General features: G+C 35.7%; 1 protein-coding gene across 4 annotated transcripts in view; it reads right to left on the bottom strand.

Annotated features, from left to right (window-relative positions):
- OTOGL (otogelin like) overlaps nt 1–13,715 on the bottom strand; it is a 95,016-nt gene that overhangs the window by 17,101 nt on the left and 64,200 nt on the right. For 3 of the 4 annotated variants that reach the window (XM_042017673.1, XM_042017675.1, XM_042017672.1), the window contains exons 37-50: nt 12,261–13,120; nt 11,403–11,580; nt 10,364–10,506; nt 9,297–9,320; nt 9,062–9,154; nt 8,252–8,441; nt 5,800–6,014; nt 3,805–3,946; nt 3,284–3,469; nt 2,561–2,773; nt 1,607–1,711; nt 1,191–1,298; nt 725–826; nt 39–143 (exon numbers count right to left, since the gene is read on the bottom strand). In XM_042017673.1, coding sequence (XP_041873607.1) covers nt 39–143; nt 725–826; nt 1,191–1,298; nt 1,607–1,711; nt 2,561–2,773; nt 3,284–3,469; nt 3,805–3,946; nt 5,800–6,014; nt 8,252–8,441; nt 9,062–9,154; nt 9,297–9,320; nt 10,364–10,506; nt 11,403–11,580; nt 12,261–13,120 — 2,664 coding nt within the window. The remainder of the gene's footprint in view (nt 1–38; nt 144–724; nt 827–1,190; nt 1,299–1,606; nt 1,712–2,560; nt 2,774–3,283; nt 3,470–3,804; nt 3,947–5,799; nt 6,015–8,251; nt 8,442–9,061; nt 9,155–9,296; nt 9,321–10,363; nt 10,507–11,402; nt 11,581–12,260; nt 13,121–13,715) is intronic. The other variant, XM_042017674.1, reaches the window with a different exon arrangement.

The raw sequence follows: 13,715 nt of genomic DNA on the forward strand, positions 1-13,715 counted from the left end.
GGTTAACAGCTGTGACTAAGGAATAAAGAAATAATTACCACAATGCCATTCAGGACAACATTGCCCAAGTATTTTTTCCTTCACAGGTGTCATGTCATCTGTACAAATCATAGGAGGCTCAGAACAAAGATTTTCATCACAAACTAAATGAGGGGAAAAGACATATGAGAATGTATTCAACTTTCCTTCATGTTTTCCAGCTTACATTACTTTTCTAAAATACATTTAGAAATTACATTTCTAAAATAACATTCTTCTATATAAATATTATTGTATTTCTTAAGCATCTGAATTATACTTGGAATGAAAAACTAAACAAAGATTTTCAAAAGTGATTTTAGTTGTCTTAGAACAAAAAAACAACATGGAAGCTGTTTTATTAAATTTGTTTGAATATATGAACAATTGCATATTAATACTCCAAGGATAGGATTCAGTGCCACATTAATACACTGGTATTTAGATCACTGTGAAAATAACAGTATTCTGTCTGGTGAACTAAATAACCTCTCCAGACTCCACTGACTGGGTTTGTTAGCCCACCACTGAGTATACCAAGAAGCTTGAACATACCTCAAACGAGGACACCCTCATTCGGATCTCTTAGTCTATACCTGTAGCCCACCCTAACTGCTGAATCTAAACAAATCCCCACACACCCACACACTGTCTGTCATTTCTACAGAATTTGGTGACATATTGAACTCACAGCAGTTACACTCACCGCAGTAGTAATGAGGACAACAGTAGTGTATGGTATTAAGGTCTACAGTGAGAATTTCCCCTTCACTGCACAAGGGAACAGGCTCAATACAGGATTCACAAACTAAATTTAAAAAAAAATCAGACATTTACAAAGTTTTAAATACTAAAAAGTTAGCACATGTGAATTCCATCTAATAGACTATATAACAAGCAGTATTGTGTTTGTTACTCAGATAACAGAACTTCTAAGGTTTTTATGGATATAAAAACTAAACAAAGTTCAAATATGATGTTCAAAATTATGTTGGAAAGAAAAGATCCCCAAATCCAAGGATAATTATGCTCCAGTCAGCCAGATCTGTGTGAAATCTCACTGACCTCTCCAAGCATTCCTACCTTAAGTTACTTGGTTTAGAATTATAGTCTATTTTTGTAAATACTTGACTATTCCTAAGCTCTCCATAAAAATATTAGAGGCTTCTTACCACAGAGATGAGAGAAACAACAGGGATCTTCCTGTTTTGCTTCAACAATAAATTGATCTTCTCGGCAGTCTGGCTGGGAGGCATTAAAACAAACTGAAGGATCACATTCTGTAGGATGTGAAACAAACAACTTTTTTAAAGGAGTCACTGAAACAATACAAAAAGATTAAAAAATATATTCTTCATATACTATGTAAAATAAAATACACCAAAGTGATTGTAAATCAGGAGTAACAAAAAACACAAACACAAAAAAATATTGGAGAATGTTTAAAAAAACATACATTGTCGCCTGGTGCTATTTAGAGTGTCCCATTCTGTCAGCAATCAAACCAACTTGTAACACAAATTTTCTCCCAACATACAATACAAGTATGGAAAACTTTCCACTAACTGTGGTTTTGTATTTCCCTTACCGCATCGGTACTGTGGGCAGCAGGACAGGGGCTGGTAGCCTACCACTAATTGTTCATTGGGTTTGCATGTTGGAATAATGGCATCACACAGTGACATGTTACATTCTGTGGGATAAAAAACAATCAATTTTGACATCTTTAAACAGCTGCAAGTGCAAGTCCTATAGTTCAAACTATTTATACCATCTAGTACAGAGATCCACAAAACAAGAGCAGCCAAAGTCAGCTTAAAGTTCACTCCATACCATCACATAGATTTTTGAGCTCAACCCAAGCAAGCAGTTATATCCCTCTTAAAACTGGTATTCACTTGCTCTGCTTCCTATACATGAAACCAGCTATAAAGTCCCATTGATGTTCCTTTAGCAAATTCACAATACAGTATTGGTTACAGGTATCTAATGAGCAAAAGGACCATATCAGCTGGACCATATATTCTCATCTGCCTCGAATATGTTATGAAGAAATTAGTATATTTTGCTTAATATTTTAAGAGCAAAAAACTTATTCTTTTTCTTAACAATCATTGCTAGGCAGAATATTAGTATTCAGAGATCAGCTCCCAAAAAACTTCTTCTGGGAAACAGCAGTAGATCAGAGGATACTGCTCTTCACACCAAAGCACTAGAAAGAAAAGCAAGCAATCTCTGATGACTTCCCCAAATACCAAGGTACTTCTATCATTGAATATATATCAATTTATTATTAAATTCCATGCAAGAGCTTAAAAAATAATTTTTAACAGAAGATTTGCTTAACTGGTGGACCTCTAAGAAAAAAATTTTTTCAGTGAATAATTCTTATAAAGAATAGAAGCCTCAATTGCTGGCCCAACCAGCCACAAGTACTTGAAAATTAATTCTAAAAAATGTTACCTTGAATTTAAAGTTTTTCAGCTGCCTGTGAATGTCATGCACTTAGACTTCTGTTACTGAACACAAATGTGGTACATACCACAAACTTTCTTGGGACAGCAAGCTCTCTCTTCAATGACATCGAGTAGAACTTCCCCTTCTCTTTCACAGACTGGTGCTGGATCCTCATTGCATTCAGGTTCTACAGCAACAATGCTTCCATTTTCTAAACAGCTGTACATGCAGCACCCTCTCATGGACCCATTCCAGATCTCCCCAGCAGAGCGGGGCTCTCCTTTATTATCTGTACATGCTGGGAAAAACAAACCCCCGTGATATCCCTTCAACAAGCAGACAGGTCCCATTTCCTGCAAGCAACCACGACTTGCATAACATTCTGCATAAAATAATATCACTGTGGAGCATTATGATAAAAGAATCCAAGAAAAAGGATGATGACCTTAAGAGCCCCAAAGGAACAAATGCTTCACTATGGTGAAAATGGGTGAGGGCAAGGGACAGAACCTGCCCAGGTTATTCCTTCCTAAGTTCTCAAGGGAGGAAAGCCTGGGAGCTATAGAAGAATGACCACTATTTTCCCCCCAGTAGGGGTACATCAGCACTGGGTCTTAAAGCCAAGATAACTGAAAACACAAACTGCTGCAGCTTGAGAAAAAGGTAGGCTCTGTTCAAGGGACCTTTCTCAGATTCACGCTTACTGAGGACTGACACAGAACTTAAACTCATCTCGTACCATGAACTGTTAATATAACTGCGGTTAATATTTCATAACTGCAAAACTACTCTGTCCTACTGTACTTACTACATTTTTCTTCTGGTATACAGAGGTCAGAGTCTGTTCTATGCAGAATGGTGCCATTTTTACACACACAGTCTTCCCTTAAATAGGAACAGGGAGAATCTTCATAGAACCATTTATTCAAGCATGTCTTGGCTTCACAGGGTTGCACACAAGGCTTGTATTCCTTGCCCTCAGGACAGTTCAGTGCTGCAAGGAATAAAAAAGGACATTGAGTGCTTCTGTATTCTTTCAGAATTTCATTGGATAAATAGGTAGTAATAACAAGTGAGTTAGCACAGAAAGCATGCATTTATACTTTTAACAGTACTCTGTTACAGCAGCTAATTCAATGGAGATTAAAATTCATTCATGACTAAATGATGTATATGTATCTTAAGAACTTGTACCCTGATTTATCAATGCTGTGATAAATTGAGATGTTACTTACAAGAATAATAGAAAGAAATATATTTTTAACTTATCACTCGAAAAACTTCATCACTAAAGCCACATAGGGGTACAGAACATGGCTGTCTGCTTACAACAATAATCAGGTGTCCTCCATTTAATGCAGATGTTGTGCTTGTTGCACAAAGCCACATATGCAGAAAGCGCATCACACTCATAATTCCAAAAATTAGAACTGTTGATCCACATCTTCTCACAAAATTCCTGTGGTGACACCTAGGAACATATTGCAATTGGGAATTAACAAGTATAAGGACTTTCTGTAATTAAAATAAATCAGTAATTAAGAGAAATAATATAGCCATAAGGGAAAAAATTGTTAGCAGTGTCTAAATTAAAACATATCATTTTTGTCAGAACACTCATTCTGCAAAACTTAAACTGACGAATTTTCTGTGCTCATCAGCAGACACAGAACACAGACCTAGTGAGATTGTCACACTACTTACAAGAACTTTTCAGTATAGCCCTGTCAACTAAAAGTGAACAATCTCAGCTAAACGTTGCTGCTATACCTTCCATACAATCCTTCTGTGAATTAATTACTTGTTACTCTGTTTCTGTGTCTGTAGGACCTGATAGCCTATGTTACTGAGTCTAAATGCAGGTGGTGCAACCCATCTTATTTCTGTTGGATTTGTTTGCATAAATTTTTAACAACATGTAAAAGTCAGATTTTATTTCATTCTGCCTGTTCACTACTGTGTTGCAGCCGAGTTCTCCCTGTGATTTCAGTAAGTTTTCAAGCAGTCTCTCACTTCTGCCAAGAAGGTCATGATGATTCTGATGACTGTGTTACCTATCCTTGACGAGCTGCTCCCTGCCAGAGTGCACAGTATGCTCCATCCACTCTAGCTCTGCCACCATCTTGTATATGAAAAAAAACAAATTTCACAATGGATGAACCAACCCCTTGAAAATGTTGATGGTACATCAGTTTTTGCTATAAACCAGGAAAAGATGCCCTATTAGAGTTCTCCTGGGAATGTATATGCAGTAGGAATTCTGACTCCTCAGATTTCCTTAAATTATTATAAAATTAGTTATGTCAAAACAATTACACAAAGCATCCTACTACTCACTGGTGCTACTCTATCTTATAGATTCCAAACCACTGCTCCCTCCCACTAAGTTTCTGAGGCAAATATCTATTAATTTTGTATATAAAGAAACTACTTTAGTTCCTTCCTTTCAGAAGAACTCCCTGAATTTTTTCTACCACAGGAAATTGACGAGAGGTCTCAGGAATTTGAAAGACGGGGCTCAGCTGCATGCAACACCTTTAACAGCATTTGTCTGTGATGAAAACTAAAGTGTAACACAATAAGAACTAAGGGTGGAAAGGCAGAACAAGAAGAAATGAATTAGGAATGGGAACTCCAGTATCTCTCAGGAAGAAAGGGCCACTTGAGTAATTAATCCTTTTTATTTTTAGTTAAGTGGGGGAAGTCAGTCAGACCTCAGGGATTTGGGGCTTCCTCATTTTCTGTTCTGGGAAGCAGCTGTGCTGCACTACCCACCTCTAGTGATAGTCTGCATGCTACAGCTATATCCCCATTAGAAACTACCGTTTGTGGAAACAAATGATAGTGATTTCTGTAAGAAATGCAACAAAATTGTCAACATAATATTTGACTATGTCAAAAATTTTTAACTGAAAATTTCTTTAGTCCAATAAGTCTCCAACTGCATGAATCGCTGTTGTGTGCAGGAGAAGCATGAGGTTTTCTGTTCTAGTGATCCATGTTAAGCATTTAATAAAAATAACACCTTCGGAATGTGTATATCTTGACATGATGATCCGTTGTCTCTTCTTTGACAATTGCCCATTAAATAATTTCAAAAAAACAGCGTAATAGCACAGGGATCAATATAGATGTGTGTTTACAATGGACAACATGACTAAAGTACTAAAGCCAACGTGACAGGGGTATTACAACCATCCATTCCATTGTCAAATAATAAAAATAAGCAAAACATGAAAAATGTGCGTGTATCCATCACGCTTTTCTTAATTATACAACTTTTATTAGATTTGCTCCTGCAATTTTTATGATCATCATACTCACTTTCTTGTGACAAGGGATGAAAGTGCTTCTGTTTAACAGTTCCATACAGTATGAGCAGTTATCTTCAGTACAATTTCTTGCTGGCCTCCTGGTTGTTACATCAAGTGATTTCTCAATTTCCCAACTCTTAATGAACATTTCGATTTCCTCCATATTTGTAATTATGGTCATGTTTTGCATTTTCAAGTCATCACTAGGATCTCCATTACAGACCCCTGGAGACAGAGCGTCATATTCAAAGCACAAACAAACATGCCACATTTCATTTGGGAAAGAAAAGTGCACTTGATAAGTTATGATCAACACTGCAGCAGGCTGACCTGTGCAACTTAGTCACCTGAGATATAAGTTAAAGCAGCTGTATATCCACTGCAGTTGCAACTTCCTGCTCGTGATTCTACTTCTCAGCTCAATGGCTTAGTAAAGCAAGTAGATCATACAACACAACTCATGATATCCTTCACAGCAATTTACTTTTGAGAAAAACTGCTACCAAAATGTGCTGTTGACTGTAGCAAATTCACTGACACAGCACTAGATTCTGATCTCATTCACTGAATATCAGTTAGTTCCTTGGGAGTAACAGTAGATGGTTTTCAAATTAAGTGCTCGTCACTGATTATTTGACACTGTACTGAAATTTAATTGAACATTCTAAGTGCAAGAAGTTATGAAAAGAATCTTTGGTTGAACAAATTGCTTTATCTAGAGAAAATATTGTTCTTACTCAATTTATTAATACAAAACCACTATAAAAAACAACCTTCCCAGACCTCTGACATTCATTGTCTACCTGAATTCATTATTGTATGCATTCTGTTGATTAATCAATTAAACTATATGATCTCTTTAAGTGAGAACAAGTGAGTAATGCCAAAACTTTGATCTTCATACTGGCGTTTTTATGTCTCGGGTACTGATCAGGCAGAGCTCCTCTCTTGTTTTCACTTTCCTTCTGCACAGGTAAGCACATCCTAAGCCCTTGCCCTCATGCTTTCAGCCCTGCAGTCTGATGCTCTCCAGGGTCCTTTGTTAGAACTGGATGAGCTTGGTGTAGCAGGCTGTTGTTCTTTCAGACAGCATGGAGAAATACAGAAGATGGCATTTAAATAAGAAGCATTTTACAGTAGCACCACTTTCCAGTATTCTTAACTCTTATGCTTTTTGCTGCAGATCACAAACTTAGAATTTTTAAGGCCATGCTGCAGAACTGCAGAATCAATACAGCTTTAAAAATAAAGCAAATTTACCACATAGTCCCACAATTTTTCCTAGGATGAGAAGAAGAAGATTGCAGAATCCCAGACAGGAACAAACAGCAGAGAAAGGAAAGAAGCACCAAAGAAAGCTTCAGAATTTACTGCAAAATATTAGGTAGTGCAACACTTTTAAGCTAAGTTTGGATTTGTCTGCATTGTCTTACTCTCTTTATCTTTCCATGACACAAAGAGGAACTATTCTGTAAGTCTTCCTACATTTGACCTCATCTCATCCCACTCGTTCTGCACGCATAGAGAAGATGGCATGATACTGGGAAAACATGCAGGGCCAGCCTTCACCTTCTCTCACTAGATCTTTTGTTCAAGCAGAATATAGAAATTGATTTTAAAGACTTGATTTGTTTATATTTATATTTAAAGCATATCTGATTTGCTTTTTAGTTTTTAAAACTAAAAGTGGTTTAAAAGATTATAAAAAGTTCATTTTCCTTTTCAATATGAAGTAGATTATGTAAAATTAAAAACCACCAGAAAATGAACATTTATGATAAAATTTAAGTAATTTTAAATTACCTGCTTAGACTTTATATTATTCATACTGGAAGAATTATAAAAAGACTTAAGAGAAGCCTGAAACCTGCTACATTTACTATCATTGTAATTCAAGACTGAGACAACTCAGCACAGTTTTGGACCCTAGACCCAGCCTCAAGAGGTCTAAATACACATTCTAAATTCACTATCCTCACAAGAATTGGACCCTTCCCAAGATACAACTTTTGTCAGTATTTTCATAGCAATAAGCTGCTACTGTTAACTTCAGACAGTTATTCTTTTCTCCATAATCACTGAAATATACTGTCACTACCTGAACTTCTTTAGCAGCCACTTCACTAAAAATTTTCTTTTTCTTTACTTGGCTTCAGCAATACTCTTAAAACAGGCAGAAATAAGTAAATGAAATAAGTAGATTTTTTTAAAGTTATTTAGATACAAGGTGCTGATCACTACTTGTTCTGCAAAGTACTTTATTATCACACGGTGATTTTAAACAGAACAATTAATTTATTATTATTAATAGTCTTTCACAGGCCCTCATATAGGATTGTCAGCATAGTTAATGAGGGTCACAAGGAGAGCTATAGGGACAGCTGGTCACAGACACAAAAGGGAGCTGCAAATTTCTATTGGGAAGTTTCTAAATAAGAAAAGAATTGCCACCATAGCCTCACCACAAAGTCCTTCTGTCTTCCTCGATGTGTTGGAGTGTAATCCATACTGTATATCTATGATGCCTGTAAGATGAGCCCACTTGATGCTAATACCAGCTGGGGTATTAACAACATACATTGCACCAGTATCCTGAACACTCAGTCCTTCTTTTGAAAATGGTAATGGTTGAATTACAGAATCCACAATTACCTAAAATAAACCAAACACATTTTAGAAACAAAGCCAGATTGCAATGATGTATTTTATATGCATTTCTATTTTATAACAAAAGGTTTTTTTCACAGCCTCTACCACATATGACAGTCACAGTGCTTAAATCAGAGAGCTTCCCACCAGTGCTACTTCCAAAAACTGCAAATGAAGTAGGTATGAGGAAAAAAAATTCTAATTAAGGAAAGAATAACTCTTATTTATCATATATTGTATGATAAAACAAAACCTCATTCCACTTATTCAAAGTCATCTGTTCTGACTTGTTACTGACTAGCAGGAAAAGTAGCTTAAGAATTTATCATGTCTAGGGTTCTAGGGTTTCTGGAAGTATAGTCTCAGGCATAACTGCTTTTGCAGCTTCTTAAAAATCTTAAAAGAACTTTAAAATGTCATTTTGGAAAAATGACATTTAAATGAAGCATGGTACCAGAAATGTATATTGTTTTGCTTCTAGCATAGCATGAATTACTGGGAACCTGAACTGCAAAAGTAGTCCTAATCCTGTGTTTCATTTTAATTCTGATATATCACATTCTACAACAACATAGCTTTCCAGCTATTTTTTAAGAGTACACACACTGCTGATATATACTTACTTTTCTTGCTAAACGATTGATAAGTATTTGACATGTGTGTGTTGTGACATTCAATTTCTTAAAACAGAGCCCTGAAGTGTTTGCCGGTGGCACCTTGAAAGAAAAGCAACAAACAAGTTTTGTTACTATCATTTTTCTAATTCTGTGCCTGTGCTATTGGAATTTTTTTTATTACTTTAATAATATCTTTTAATATTAATGCATTTTATAATTAGCAAAATAAGTAAGCACTTACTAGTTTTCTTATTGAATTTGCACTCTGGAAAACAAAAATAAATTAGAAGCGCAATAATAATCAGTAGCATTTTATTTAGAAAAAAAAGTTACTATTTTCTTTGTCTTTAATGTTCTTCTACAATCAGCTACATAATTAAATTGATTTAATATATTCCTTACAAATAATAAAAAATACACACACTGCAGCAAATTCTGTGCATATGCTGAAAGGCCCTTTCAAAAAATATCTCATGAAGAACTAAACATGCAGACTTCTAAAACTCATCTGCATATGTGTTCTGCATTCCCTTCTCTAGACTGCAGCCAGGAAACAAGAGAGCAATTTAGTAGAAAACCTCTAAAACAATGCAATGCCCTTAACGGTCTTAAAGTTCGAACATACAGTTGCCCAGTGAGAGTAATAAGAGGGATGGGAAGGCTAGAAGCCTGTTGAAGCCCCTCATCACTGACTGGTTTGTCGACAAACCAAAGATGGACTCAATCCAGTTGCTCAAGGGCTGCATAAACTAGGACTGTCGACAATGCAAAGGAAATATTTGTACAGACTCTAAGGATGAGACTGACCTGATCTAAACTGGCAATCTAAAAATAGAGTGGTTGAATCTCCTGTGTAGACAAGAGTTAGACAACTACGAAGAACAGCTCATCACAAAGTCATTAATACTTTCCTAAAATAACTACAAAATATAATTTTTGACTATTAAAAATATTTTTGTATTTTGACCATATTGTACAGTACAAAGTCAAGGTTACAGGAACACTTCTGTGTGAAGAACCTGAAAGGAGACATGCATATTCAGAAGTTATGTCACCTATGATAATTTAAAAGGAACTTACATTTGAATTTCCTTATAACACAACAATTAGTATTCAACTCAAGATAAAATTTTTTTCTCTAGACAGCATTATTAAGCATGCTTCTTGAAAATTAAACAACTTGGCATTTTTCATTGAGTATGGCTTTTATGTATAAGTTTTAATTGACATATTTTTGCAGAATTTCAAACTTATAACACAAAAATTCAAGGAACAATTATAATTATTACATAAATTCAAAAATTTTACCTGATTAGCAGGACATTTTTCAATATGAGCAACAATAATTTCTCCTGGTAACTTGACTAAAACATAGGAAGCCATATTGCAGAGGGCTATGTTGTTTCCATCAAACGTAATAACACTCAGTTCAGACAGTACAGAACACTGACCTAAAAAAGAACTGTCATTTAATGAGGTTACCACAAAACTGAATACAGGGCATTTCTAAAAGCTTTCAGTTCTAACATTATTTGCTTTTGCATATACATTCATAGTAGATAGATAGATAGATGACCTTGTTCTGCAGGCAGCATATTCAGCCATAAGCAGAAGAAAGTGTTTAGGTTACTCAGTGGAAATACCTTAACCTGCTTCTGTGTGCCCAGGGTAGGGGAGAATGTTTAAATTGGTGACAATTTTCACTTAAGTCAATGTTTTAAAGGCAAGGTTAATGAATCTGCACAGTGTGAGATAAAATATATGCATAAATATAGATAGATAGATAGATAGATAGATAGATAGATAATTTGAAATACTGACAAGGGACTTATCTGTCTTATCTTGAAGCAAATATAAAGTGCAATATTGATTTCATTAATACTACAAGGTTTTAAATATGACTTGTCTTTAGCCTTTTTGTTCCCCCTGCAGACATTCATCCACCAGTCTCTGCACTTGAATAAAAACTGCAATTAGAGCTAAATGAAATATGAGGGTTCTGTCTTTCAGAAAATCTAGTACTTAATTTATTTTTCTTCATGAAATGTTGAAATTTTAACATTTCTACTGATAAAAATTCTGAAAAGTCTCAGCTGAGAAATATTGGTGTTCGCATTGCAGATGTCATCTCAATGTTTTCATTAAAAAAAAAATATTTTGCTTCTCCTGAATGTCAATTCAAAGGTACCAAAACATTCAGTATATTTAGTTCTGCTTTGCTGATGAATACCTCTTTTTAATTCATTCCACTGTTTAACCCCTCATTCTCATTGTAATAACCCTTTATTTTATTAATTGAAATGTACCAAGGCTCCATGTTTTACTTAAAAATAAAACAGCAACTTACAGGGACATTCCCATTCTGGACAACAGCTATCAGTGTTAACTTGAACAGGCATTCCTCGAAAACCACAACCTGGCTTCAGCACATCCTTAGGGCAGTTCCTTGAAAGATTGTATAACATCCAACCCATATTAACACAGACATACTGGCTACATTTGTCAACAGGTTCGAGGTATCTCGGCTGTCATATAAGGAAAAAACAACCAGAGTCAACTTTAACTTCATTGGTCTTATGAAGTCCAAGAAATTACTTGTCCATCTCCCAGGTCTGAGAGAGATTTACCACATCTACCTGCTCCTCATTGCTTATTTTGGAATGACTTGCATCTGTGTGGTAGTAACCAGTGACAATGATGCATGTCCATTCATTCACACCCTTCCTGTTCCATCCAGCTTTGGTGGAATACCCTATGTAAAGCATTATGCATTGAGGCTACACGTTATCATCAGTAATAATCTGAAGCATTTTAAGAAACAGAAAACCATGCATTCCCATCATTTTAAACCCTATGACAAAGAAACAAGTGGAAAAAGGAAAGTCAGGGTGAGATTATGCAGAAACACCAAAATTCCAAGGATTATGCCTTTTTCTGCAGCTCAGAAATATATTTAGCTATCTAGAACAATAACATGGCTTTAAAGCCTTTTTTTTTTCAGAGCAATACATCCAAGTTGCAGAATATATCAGGGCAATGTAAGAGCAGCAATAAAACTATTCTCTAAGAATAACTGAGAATTTTTTTAAAAAGTAAATTAAATAGAAAATAGGAAATATTTTAAATCTCAGATAGGTAGAATAACAGAATGGACTGAAAATTAATATATATTTTAACATGTAGGGGCAAGTAAGACTGATCATACCACACACTCAGAAGATGTAGACATCAGTGTATGCATCATGGTGCCAAAGTAAACCTTGTCAGCTACAGGCGTCATTTCTGAAGAGGAAGGCAGAGCCATTCTACCACTAGAATGAGATATATCTATTATAGTTCTGGTTTGCAGCTCTGTGGCCTCTGTTACACTAAAGTAAGGTGTAATGGGTTTCTGTGTTGGCATTTTGGACGTATCTGATGTTGTTACACCCAGGACTCCAGAAACAGAGATATTTTTGACTGAGGTTGTATTTCTTGAAAAAAGCAAACTCTGAACTGCAGTTACTGGCAAATAAGGTGGGGAAGATTTGTCAGTTGTGGTTGTCTTCATCTTGGTAGCATTTCTTTGCTCATGTGAAGTCTGACCACCTTCTGAAATATCCACAGTTTTTTCAAATGAAGTTGTGTATTCAACTTCTGATGCTATGTATGAGGTACTCTTCATCTGTGATAATGGACTTGTAGTACCAGTTGTTTTCATTATGTTAATCTTTGGAGTTTCTCTAGTGCTCTGTGAAGCTTGAGTTACTGCAGTTGTAAATAAAGATTTGTGTGCTTCTGTGGTGGTAGGAACTGAAGCTGAAGCCATATAAAAATCCAAATTGATGACAAAAGAATCAGTGGTTTTTGTTGTGATCCTAGAGGCTAGGGTAGCTCCTGAAGTAACTAATAAACTGGCTGAAGAACTAGGCAGCATTTTTGCAAAAATATAAGGTGCTTTTGAGGATGTAGCATTCACTGTTGTGTTCGTGATCATTGGTGTAGTGGACGGAGTGATGATTCCAGCTGATATGGCTGATATTTTTCCATCTTCTTCTGAAGAACTTACCGAAGAACTCGGCTTTCCTAGAGAAACATTAGAGATAGGAGTGATCTTAGGAGGAGGTGAAGGCATAGAGGGCTGGCTTACTAAAGTGACGTCAGAAGTTGTAGGCATTAGTAAAGAGGGCATTACAATGGATGTTTTTAGTGCAGCTGAAAAGTTGGTAGAGAGACTTATTTTTAAAGTGAATTTAGAAAAATCCACAGAAGTTACAAGGTCTATAATTGGAATTTTTGAAGTTCCTTGTGTATCTAGAGATGAAACTGATGCTTGGGTAGCACTTATATTTTGTGTTAGTGATGATGTGCTACTGACTATGGGAATAAATGAAGAACTTGTAGTCTGAGATGTCACATAATATGGTACTTATGTTGATAACAAGGTTGTAAATAAAGATAATGACCTTGTAAAAGGAAGATCTTTGGAAATGAAAGTGCCTGAACTTTGAGCCACAGGGTCAGTTTTCAATACTGTATCTGAACTTTTTGGGTACTCTGTAAGTTCTGAAGTGGTTATTGATGTAGCATTTAGAGGTAATACCAATGTCCTGAGAGGGAAGAGTGCAGACATAATGGATTTCATTGGCTTCTTAGAAATGGATGACAATGAAAATAAATC

This window comes from Corvus kubaryi, unplaced genomic scaffold (genome assembly GCF_017639235.1).
Source record: "Corvus kubaryi isolate FWS band 111438036 unplaced genomic scaffold, C.kubaryi_AGA036_p1.0 137, whole genome shotgun sequence".
Classification (NCBI taxonomy): domain Eukaryota; kingdom Metazoa; phylum Chordata; class Aves; order Passeriformes; family Corvidae; genus Corvus; species Corvus kubaryi.